The sequence below is a fragment of the Danio rerio genome, chromosome 11 (genome assembly GCF_049306965.1).
Source record: "Danio rerio strain Tuebingen ecotype United States chromosome 11, GRCz12tu, whole genome shotgun sequence".
NCBI lineage: Eukaryota > Metazoa > Chordata > Actinopteri > Cypriniformes > Danionidae > Danio > Danio rerio.
Window position 1 is genome coordinate 18,728,142 of NC_133186.1, and position 12,152 is coordinate 18,740,293.

The following is a 12,152-nucleotide window of genomic DNA, read 5'->3' on the forward strand; positions in this document are numbered from 1 at the left end:
GTTCAACAGTTGTATAACACAATATCACACAAGTAGCACTATAAATGACTGTATATCAGCACTGGAGGTATGCTGGCTTTAGCATGAACACACCTGACCGCATACTATATGTATATACGCAGTCGAAGTTGGAATTATTAGTCTCCCTTTTAATTACTTTTTTTCTTTTTTAAACAGTTCCCAAATGATGTTTAACTGAGCAAGGACATTTTCACAGCTTGTATGATAATATTTTTTCTTCAGGAGAAAGTCTTATTATTATTAAAATAATACAAAATTATTAGTTCCTTTAAGCAATTTTTTAAAAACTTTTTACAGGACTAACCACCGTTATACAATAACATAATTACCCTGACCTGTTAACCTAATTAACCTAGTTAAGCCTTTAAATGTCACTTTAAGCTATATAAAAGTGTCTTGAAAAGCATCTAGTAAAATATTATACTGTCATCATGGCAAAGATAAAAATATAGTTATTAGAAAGAGTTATTAAAACTATTAAGTTTAGTTGAAAAAAAAATCCTCTCTCCGTTAAACAGAAATTGTGGAGAAAATAAAGAGGGGGCTAATAATTCAGCGGGTCTAATAATTCTGAATTCAACTGCGTGTGTGTGTGTGTGTGTGTGTGTGTGTGTGTGTGTGTGTGTGTGTGTGTGTGTGTGTGTGTGTGTGTGTGTGTGTGTGTGTGTGTGTTTGTGTGTGTTTGTCTGCGTGTGTGTGCGTGCGTGTGTATACAGTTGAAGTCAGAATTATTAGCCCTCCTTAGAATTTTTTTTTCTTTTTTAAATATTTTCCAAATTATGTTTGACAGGGCAAGGAAATGTTCACAGTATGTCTGATAATATTTTTTTTTCTTCTGGAGAAAGTCTTATTGTTTTATTTCGGCTTGGCTAGAATAATAGCAGTTTTTAATTATTTTAAACAACATTTTAAGGACAATATTATTAGCCTTTTAAGCTAGACTATTTTTTCGATAGTCTACAGAACAAACCATTGTTATACAATAACTTGCCTAATTACCCCAACCTGCCTATTTAACCTAATTAACCTAGTTAAGCCTTTAAATGTCACTAATCTGTATAGAGGTTTCTTGAAATAATATCATGTAAAATATTATTTACTGTCATCATGGCAAAGAGAAAATGAATTAGTTATTTAGAGATGATTTATTAAAACTATCATGTTAAGAAATTTGTTAAAAAAATCTTTTCTCCATTAAACAGAAATAAGGCAAAAACAAAAATAAATAAATAAATAAATAAATAAATAAACAAACAGAGGGCTAATTATTCAGGGGGGCTAATAATTCTGACTTGAACTATATACACACACACACACACACACACACACACACACACACACACACACATATATATATATATATATATATATATATATATATATATATATATATATATATATATATATATATATATGGTTACATTGAATAGCATATTAGTGAAATATGATTTTCTTTAAATACATAATTGTACGGAAAAAATAAAGGCTTAAACTATGAAGCCTACTTTTATTTATTTTTGTTTAAAAAATAAATAAATAAATAAATAAAGTTTTTACTCCTGACCCATATATTCTCTATTTACATTTGGACCCTTAACTCATGAATAATGTGCATCCTATCTATGATTTATTAACATATATATACATTTTATCTCAAAAACATATTCATATGGTTGCTCACAAACCCAGGCAACGCCGCTCCTGAGGGAATATAAACTCTGCTTTGAACTATTTTGCTAAAACAGGCGGCCTCGAAGCCCTATTGGCTGTTGCCAACATTGGGCGAAGCTGATTGGCTAATGCCTGTTTCCGGGGCTCCATTCCATTAGTGACGTTTTCCCAGTCGCCGTGAACAGATTGGGGAGAATGGCTGCCAGTGGAGGTTAGATCTTCTCTTCAAAATCCAAACTTATTTACAAGAGTTTTTTAGCCGGTTTACGCGTTATTTATCTGTAATAGTAACTAGCTTTAACTGTATGCGATTGAGTTAGACGGTTTGTTCATATATACGGTAATCTGCTGTTGTTGTTTGTATATAGGCAGAAAAGTACGGAGAGGTAGCGGCTAGCGTGACTAGCTCGGCGAGAGTGTGTAAACACTCGCTTATTTGCTCCCTGTTTTATGATATTACTCTCTCAACTACATTAATCGTCGTGTATTTGTCTCCTTTTTACATTTTTAATTCGCTGTCATTGTTTATTTCCTGCTATGAAAGAGTCCTAGCCCATGTTTGAATGACTCGAGACCGGACTAGCCTGATGTTGTGCTAACCGGTAAAACAGCACCTGGATTAGCACAGTTAATAAGTTAAGCACCGAGACTCGCTTACTCGTAGTAACTAAGCACACGTCTTCGATCAGATTAATTAAAGAGTATTAATTGTATGTGGCTGTCCAAAGCATTACTCTAAAACATACATTTTTTGCTCATACCTAGTTATACTCTAAATACCATCTGGAGTCTGATATTGGTTAATGAAAATCTTTTGTCTCTAGTAACGTTAAGAACTTGTGTGACAGGCTTTTTGTATAAAAACTGAGTTTATTACTTAATATTCTTTTAACTGAAGTTTATTAAGTGGTTGATTTAGATTGAAACTCAGTGTTTCAGTCTCTGACTTCAGTTAAAATCAAGTACTATTTAAAATGCACGTATATCATCTCAGTAAAAAGAGGGCTAGAGAAAGTAAAACTGACTAAAAGAAATTTCTAAGTATTTGCATTAAAACTGAGGGTTCGATCTCTGACTTTTTCAAATTTAGAGTCAACTTAAAATTCACCTTGTTCATATAATTGTAACATTGAGAAATGTATGTAATCCGAAGGGCTAAATAATTCATACTTGGATTACATTGCATCATCTCAGCTGTCTCTGCATTTTTGTCTCATAGACGTAGGAAAGCTGTTACAAGTACAGAATGGAACTCCAGCAAGCACAAGCTACAACGGGGTAGATGCCCTGCATGCCTGTAACATCCTCCAGCAGCTAAAAGCCTTGTACGACGAAGCTCAGCTGACTGACATTGTCGTGGAAGTGGACCATGGGAAGACATTCTCTTGTCACAGAAATGTTCTTGCTGCCATCAGTCCTTATTTCAGGTAGCAGCACAGATTACACACCTCTAAACCATTCAGTATAAAATTTTCAGAAAAGGAAAGACACACCACAGTACAACGTTAATATGCATTTAATTTTTTTATGTTTTATATACACATATTAGACAGTTAAACTTATTAGCCAAGTCATTTTTTTCCTCACTTATTTTGTCTGAAACCACTAATTATTACTGCACATTTTATTTCCCTTTGACTTTTGAAAACTTAAAGATGAACTTAAAAATTAAGCTCACATGAAACTAATTTTATTAAATTATTAAAGATTCAAAAGAACTTTTTTGTCATGACCATGTGTACGTAGGCTTGTATAAGTACTGTAAAATACTCAAGAATTTCTCTGTCAGTGTTTTCAAACAATTATGTTTAATTTACCAAAGTCACACAAGTGGCAATTTCACATATGTCATATCCCTAACAGAGAGATGTCACATCCATAATGAAGCTTTTCCTCATCATTGCAAAAATGTAAAATAAAATCCAACACTTATCCTTTTGATTATCATTATTTCTTTTGGGTTGTGCAGAATTTAATTTACAGAATTTCTACAATGTTGTAGACTGTAAATTCCCAGACTTTTTGGTCACATCCATAAAGCAGGTTAATTTTCTTCATTTAAAATCTAAAAAAAATAGATTACTATTTTTCTGATCACATAACTCTATGGTTGGTTGTTTTGGAAAATATAAACAGATGTTTCAATATAATGTTAACATATACTTTCTATGTGAATTAATGTTTTGAGTTTTTACTTCAAATGCCACATCCATGATGGTGGATAGGGATACACCGATATGGATTTTTTGGCCGATACCGATAACCGATAATTCTTCAGACTTGGAGGCCGATAGCCGATATGTATAGGCCGATAATCATAAATATTTTAAATTGTTATATTTTTTTACAGCAAACTTCATAAATGATTGAACTGCTCTTATGAACTGAATAGCCTATACACAAAGCAAAAAAGCTATAACTTCAAAATTTCAAGGTGATTATAGACCTATATTCATCATTTCACATAAATCAGCATGCAAAAAAAATTTTCCTTTTCTTTATTGCAAATGAACATGTAAGTTGATTGTTACATAAAAATAATAGTTAAATAACAATATGGTATTTAATTAACAAGCAAGATAAATATATTTAAATAAGATGAAAATGAAAGAGCTAAGAACTGAAACCATCATGAATAAAACATGTTACAGTGATGTACACATGGACAAATATGTCATGTCCGAAAAAGCCTTTATCAGAGGAGTTTTGACAGTTTAGAGCCACCGTACAAGCCAACAGCTAAATACAGGTAGTACCTTTAGAAAATGCGGCACAGATTCATCCTATTTGGGGTTTTACCATGTCACATGTAGGTGCTGCTTGTCAATCAGACGCGTCTGCGCTCGTTCTTGCCGTCAATCGCGGGAAAATGATTGATGAAAAGTTTATGATAAACCACTGAGAGTTTTACTCAACTGTAGAGGCAGAGTTGCCATCAGAGTCAGATTTTGATACAAAACCTGCATTGAGCTGACTTTGACAAACACAGAGCAGAATATAAAGACAGAATGAGCAGCTAGTTAAGAGCCCCTTTGACTAGATTCACCTCTCGCCTCTCCCCCGTGCTACAGCGTGTGTGTGTGTGTGCGGTGACAGCTCTCACGCAAGCTCGTTATAATCAATATGAATATTCCGATCAAACTGAATACAGCTTGCATCAACAACACATGACCAGCAACTCGTTAATAATAACAAATAATCAGATTACAAACAACCGTTATGTTTATAGGTGTTGTAAAATGTGCGTGTCCTTCAACGGGACTGGGCTGCAGTTTGGGGTGTGTGAGACAAAGAAAGAGAGAAAAGAGGAGCGGTTTTTAAGCAATGAGATCATTTTCTGTGATGTTCCCTCTTTGGTGACTACATTTTTGTATCACACGGAAAGTAATTAATATTTTGGACCAAGTTACATGTGTCCTCTTTCATTCACTAGCTACAACGAAAAGAGTTCACCCCGAAACTAACATTATTCGGCCCTGGAGTAATAAGTGAATCTCCCCTGATATCTCTTAACACAACAGAGACAGAGCAGGAAAGGTTTACACATGTAATATTTTTCCTGAGGCGATTTAAAGCAAAATACACAATGACTCTCAATCAAGCATATCGACAATGATAAGGAACGTGGTTACTTACTGAGTTATTAACGCACAGCAGATGATTTTTGGGGCTGGATTAAAATCGGCGACGTAGCGCAGAACTGCAAGTGCAAAGATGACGCATCGATTTCTCATTATTATTTATAGCGGAGTTTTCTTATCATATGAGAAGATCCGGCTTCTTAATTATTCATGAGAGCACTACTTTCCGAAGACAATGCAAACCTGGCTGCCACTGCTAAGCTCAGCTGTGAAATCCTACGTTGATGACTGGGTGAGATGCGTCTGCGGACCCACGGCATGCGGCATGAGTATTTAGCCGTTCATGAAGGCTCGAATGTGTTTGTTTCCATGATCCACGGGGTTTGTTGCATGTTTTTCCCTGCGATCCTGTCAGGGCCGATACAGCAAATATGTGTGTGTGCTGCAAGAATTTTTGTCAGGAGAGCAGTACGAGAATTGGAGAATGGCAGACGTCGTCTTTTATCAGGAGTTCGTTCACATTTAGACGCATCGCTGTGGTGCTGTTCGCCTATATCCTCCAGATTACCGTTAGGGCTAATGGTTAAAATTAACAGGGCAGAGACCTGCTGCATTGATTCTGCATTCAGACCCGGGGATTGAGGGAAAAGTCCTCATTTAGTGTTTATATGAACACGATTATCTCTATAATGATATAAATTGTAGTTATATGTATATGAAATTACAAATGTTGCAGGGCATTAAATTACTATTTATTTCTTTGCATTTTAACTTTGTAAACTATAAATTCATGGGTCTCCTCATGGTTTGTATCTCATTTTTTTAATGAGCAAAACACCTATTTCAATATGGACCCTGAAAAAAGACACTGATGTTTTGTGAATTGATGATAGTAAAGGATATTGCCAGTAGTCAGTAGGCGCAATGTATGGCATACCTGGAGAATCATTTGTAGAAACATGTCTCATCTTTGAGAGATATGCACCTGTAAAACCCAGGTCACATTTCACTAGGCATAGGCCAGTATATGAGGTTCTGATGGTATGATAACCTTGAATAAAAATGTCATGGTTTCACGGTATTGTGATTACTGCTCTACAATATGTTCTTTTTTAATTGTCTGGGGAAAAACAAAACAAAAAAAAAAAACATTGACCGCACTATTTTATGTTAAGAACAGGGTTTCCGCAGGGTCTTAAAGTATGTTAAATCAATTTAAAGTCTTAAATGCTGCTACTGTTAAACTGTTACTGTAACTATTAAATTTTGCATCATTTTTGATTATGCAGTTGTATAATTAAAGTTGTATGCAAAAGTTAGAAATTTTGGGATGCTGTGTAGTTTATGAAATCGATACAATTCTGCTATATTTGATACCACACTGCTTTGTTTACTGCAGAAACCAACGTAGCATCATTATTTCTGCTGTTCTATAGGCGACACCTACATTTTTATGAGGTATATGAATAATGTTTTAGTTTAGGATTAGTTTCTTACAATCAGTATTTTGTGAATATATTAAAAATCCTGCCAATCTTACCGGTTCAGACCTAAAGTGTCAATGAGGTCTTAAAATGAATGGAAAGACTCTTAAAAAGGTCTTAAAAGGTATTGAATTTTACTTGCTAATTCCTGTATATACCCTGAAAAAACATTTAAAATATTTTACAATAAACAAAAAAATATTTTACAACAGTAAATATGTCATTAACAGTAATGATGTCACTTGATGTGTGGTTAAAAAGCTAAAATAAATGGGAAAAAAAAACTTGTAAATACTGTAAGAATGGTATGACAGAAAATTGAGGTTTTAAAACCTTGACTTTTTCAAACTGGTTATCGTCCTATGCCTACAGTAGACTTTGAGTATGATATATAACATATAAATCAGGGTTCGACGACTAAGGACTTATTCAACTGACCCAATCGGTCCAGTAATTTAGATTTTTACTTACTCTGCCCTTTTTACTGGTTACATAAAAAAATATATATATATGTTAATAGCTGTTTCTTAGCCGCATCTTTTAAATAATATGACAAAAATAATGTTTGCGTATGTAAATTATAAATATTTTTAAAATCAATGTATAATGAGCAAAAATCAAAGTGTTATACAAAGAAAAAGAGCAGTATGAAAAATGTGCAAGTGTTTTATTGCAGTTCTAAATTATTTTTTAAAAAGGTGGCTGACTTGCCAAACTGACAGCAAACGGTGCAAAACATTGCTTAATTTTTTGGTGCGTTGCACCCACGTAAATGTCTGCTTCCAAGGCGTTAGAAACATATGTTATCCTTAAGCCTCATTATTTATCCTACCACCTCTTCGCTGTACTGGTTGTTCTCAGGTTAAAAAAAAAATGTTCGCACATAATCCAATCACAAAAAAAAGAAACCGAAAAGCAATATGTGAAAATATAAAAGCAATAAAAAACTGTATTTAAACTGTATTTAAACACAAGTTGACAAATAGTTGCAGTTAATAGTGTCAGTAACGATTCTGTCGACTGCGCCGAGACGCTTTCGCACGCTGGCACGGGTCCATCGGGCATCCCTTATTGTTGAGCCCTGTAAATGCATATGGCTTTGCAGCAAAAAGTGTTTTGATTCCAATAGAGATAAAAATCTCGAAAACATGGACTGGTATAAGATTTCACGGTATTGGGATTACCGCTCTAAAATATGTTCTTTTTTAATGTCTGGGTAAAATAAAAGCACTTTTCAGTAAACATGTCAGGCTGAATAATTAAAATAAATCATTGACTCATGCTGTCTTCATTTGTTACATAAACACATATTTCTTTACAATTTAATTGCAGTCAGCAACTCATACAATTGAAAGACTTTCATGAAATAAAAACACATTTTAATGGTACTTTGTCTTTTGCCAGATCTATGTTCACAAGTGGCCTTACAGAGAGCAGTCAGCGGGAGGTGCGGATTGTTGGCGTGGAGTCAGAGTCCATGCATTTGGTTCTGGACTATGCTTACACCTCACGGGTCACTCTCACAGAGTCGAACGTGCAGGCTCTGTTCACAGCTGCCAGCATCTTCCAGATCCCAGCCCTCCAAGACCAATGTGCCCAGTTCATGATCAGCCGTTTGGACCCTCAGAACTGCATTGGGGTCTTCATGTTTGCAGATGCCTACGGTCACCAGGAGTTGCGAGAGCGTTCACAGGATTACATCCGCAAGAAGTTTCTATGTGTAATGGGCGAGCAAGAGTTCCTTCATCTGACCAAAGATCAGCTGGTCAGCATTCTTAACAGTGACGATCTGAACGTGGAGAAAGAGGAACATGTGTATGAAAGCATTGTGCACTGGTTGGAGTATGATTGCTCACGTCGGGAAGCCGATTTACCGGAGGTTTTTGCCAAATGCATTCGCTTGCCACTTTTGGAAGAGGCCTTTTTGAGTCGTATACCTCCAGCCTTCGCTCTGGCCTTGTCTAGGGATTCCTTGGATAAGAGTTGGCTCAATGGCACCAATGGTTGCTCTCAAAGGCTTGGTATGACTGCATCTGAGATGATCATCTGCTTCGATGCTGCTCACAAGCATTCAGGGAAGAAGCAGACCGTGCCTTGCCTGGACATTGCCGCCGGGAAGGTGTACAAGCTGTGCAAGCCGCCCAATGACCTCCGAGAGGTTGGCATTTTGATTTCGTCAGAAAATGACATCTTCATTGCTGGAGGCTATCGGCCGAGCAATAGTGAGGTGTGCATTGATCACCGTGCAGAAAGCGACTTTTGGCAGTATGAACACGCTGGTAATAGGTGGCTTCCAAGGTCGCCCATGCTACGGGCACGCATCGGCTGCCGACTAGTGCACTGCTGTGGGAAACTTTACGCTCTGGGTGGTCGAGTGTATGAGGGGGATGGACGTAATGCATTAAAGTCCGTGGAGTGCTATGATGCCAGAGACAACTGCTGGACAGCGGTCAGCCCCATGCCGGTGGCCATGGAGTTTCACAGCACAATAGAGTATAAGGACCGCATCTATGTGCTGCAAGGTGAGTGGGGTTATTGCAGAGTCACCTAAAATCAGGCTGTACAAATGCATATATCCTTGTAATTCATTTGCCTGTCGTGTCTTTTAGCTTTGCTCAGATGATAAGGTCAGGCAGGTTAACCTCTCTCAGCAAAATCAGCAGTAAAGAGCTAGAGTAGCACTTACTCTTAGGGATGTGCTGATATTTTAACCGCTGAAAGTTTGCAACAGAAAATGTCATAGAATGCTTGTTTGGAAAGGAATATGTAAACAGCAACTTATGTTTCCCCCCCCAAAAAAACTTTTTCAATATTTTTTATTTTTTTTTTGCAAGTTCTGATAATGTGGTGCTTTGTGATATTTGGAATTATGAATTAAAAATTTTATTTAGAAATCAGCATTACACACTGAAACAAGCACAGTGCTTTCACAAGTAAAAAATGGTAACATGTAATATAACACCAATTTGGTTTAATCAGTAAAAAAATACTTTAAAATAAATGTAAATACTTAAAAAGAAAAAAACGTTAACTAATTATTGTTAAAAGATTATTGGCGTGTGTCTTTTCACCTTATTCTTTGCGTACGAATGGACACAGCCATTTGAATCTCTTTCTTAAGACTTCCAGTCTCATTCACTTCCATTTTTTTCATACATTAAAAGCATTGCTATGCTGCTTGATGTTGCAAATTGATATTTTCCTATTATATTATATTATATTATATTATATTATTTTCTGCCATTTATAATTCTTATTCATTTCTCCCATAGCCAACTGAATCAGAAGTTTTAAAGCAATCACTAAAAGGAGCGCACTTCGACATTGTAGAATAAGATCAGTACAATGTATTGTGGTTAACAAAAACAAAAAAACTAGAACTTGTTTGTGTATATTAAAATATGATATATTTGAGTTTATGTATATATTAAAAAGAAGGCTGACATAATATCTAAATGACAGTTAATAAATGTTACAATAATAATATATAATATAGATAATAAACAGTAATATAAAATAATTATTAAAGATTCATTTACATTGCACAATCAATTATTGAAACATGCACAATTATAAATCATACATTATTTTTTATAAATAATAACACACAAATTTGCTGTACTCAATTGTAAAAAAAAAAGTAATGGAGTCATAACTAAAACTATTAAATATGTTTTTATTTGTTTTTTTTTTAAGTAAAGCTTAAGTATTAAATAAAAAGATTTGGGTTGACTAGAATTAAGATAGCAACTGAAGCTAATTAAAATTATTAATATCGGCATTTAATTTATAAATTGTGATTAAATGGTACATAAACTGGTTTGTGAATTTCATTTTAAATCCACAGTTTTTCATTTAATTTTGGTGCTGAGCAAAACAAAGAACTACCTTTAAAATCTACATTTTATATTTAAACATTTTGATGTTAGCAGTTTTGGATATTGATCATCTTATGACTATTTCGCAGGAGAGTACTTTTTCTGTTTCGACCCTCGCAAAGACTATTGGGGCCATTTACCGTCCATGAACATTCCCCGAACTCAAGGTTTGGCTGCCCTGCACAAAAACTGCATCTACTACATAGCAGGCATCTGCAGGAACCACCAGCGCACATTCACTGTCGAGGTGTATGACATCGAGCAGAACACATGGTGCCGCAAAAGAGACCTTCCCTTCGACCAAGCAACCAGTCCCTACATAAAGGTGCTTCTGCTTCAGGGCCGATTGCATCTGTTCGTTCGAGCTACGCAGGTCATGGTCGAAGAACACGTGTTTCGCACCAGCCGCAAGAACTCACTCTACCAGTACGATGATGAAGCTGACCATTGGACAAAGGTCTATGAGACGCCGGACCGCCTCTGGGACCTTGGTCGCCATTTTGAGTGCGTGGTGGCCAAATTATACCCTCAGTGTCTTCAGAAAGTGCTGTGAGCAGCGAGGAGGGGGGGGAAGATTACGACACAACGTGCTGTTTGAGACAGCAGATCAATATTTTTGGAGGATTGGATGGTGGTACTACTCAATACATGGTGCTGTCTGTGTCCCCAATAGCAGAACTGCAGGGGAAGTCTTAAAGCGTTAAAGGTTCCAATCAATAAACTTGAGGGTGCTGTTCGAAAAAGTAAAAAAAAAAAAAAGGCAGTATTTTACGTTTGACAATTGTGCACAAAGCACCCACACAATCGCTTGTTTTACAGTTTCAAAAGTGAATCATAAGTGCAATTATCTTTGGGGGTTTTCTCTCTTTTTGGCAGATGTTGAGTCATTTTTTGCTGCATTCTATCTAAAGTTTCTGTTGCTGTTTTGGCTTGGGTGATCGCGAGCAGTAGATGTCCTTAAGGACAAGCAGAATGTCAACAGACGAGTACAATTAAAGTAAAATAGGTGAAAAAAATAAATATTTAAAGCTATAAATATTCATACGGGTATGATGAGCAAGTTTGCTCACTGTTAGTGTGAATACTGAGTTTTTAAATGGTCATGTCTTTCAGGTTTGCAGATGCGGCGGTTGATCAATGCAACCTACTAAGAGACTTTCTGTGGTTTGCTTAAGAATTTAGTTAGAGGATTTTCGATTATTAATGGAAATAACTTGTTTGCCAAGATGAACACATAGGTGGCTGTCGTTTATTTTTTAAAAGTCTTCTCATTTATTTTAAGTCATTTCGTGTGTTGACTTAAACTTCACAGCAGTTTAAAATTTTCATTTGCTTTTATTATGTGCCCAGCTTCCACATTGAAATCTATATCTTTGCAATTTCGCATCACCAGCCAGATCTTTAGTGAGGTTACAAGTTTATACTCAGTCTCCATATTGGAGAAGATAAGGAAAAAAAATAAACGCGGATACCAGCTTAATTTGTAGCTGAAATCAAAAGCGGGCAATTTGTTGACG

At 35.7% G+C, this 12,152-nt stretch overlaps 1 protein-coding gene across 1 annotated transcript; it reads left to right on the forward strand.

Moving 5' to 3' along the window:
- Window positions 1-1,856: 1,856 nt before the first annotated feature.
- On the forward strand, window positions 1,857-11,394 carry kbtbd8 (kelch repeat and BTB (POZ) domain containing 8). Its single transcript, NM_001110030.1, is given in 4 exon segments — window positions 1,857-1,903; window positions 2,912-3,119; window positions 8,162-9,279; window positions 10,725-11,394. Coding segments are annotated over 4 exon segments (1,806 nt in total). The 5' UTR covers window positions 1,857-1,887; the 3' UTR covers window positions 11,189-11,394.
- Window positions 11,395-12,152: the final 758 nt, after the last annotated feature.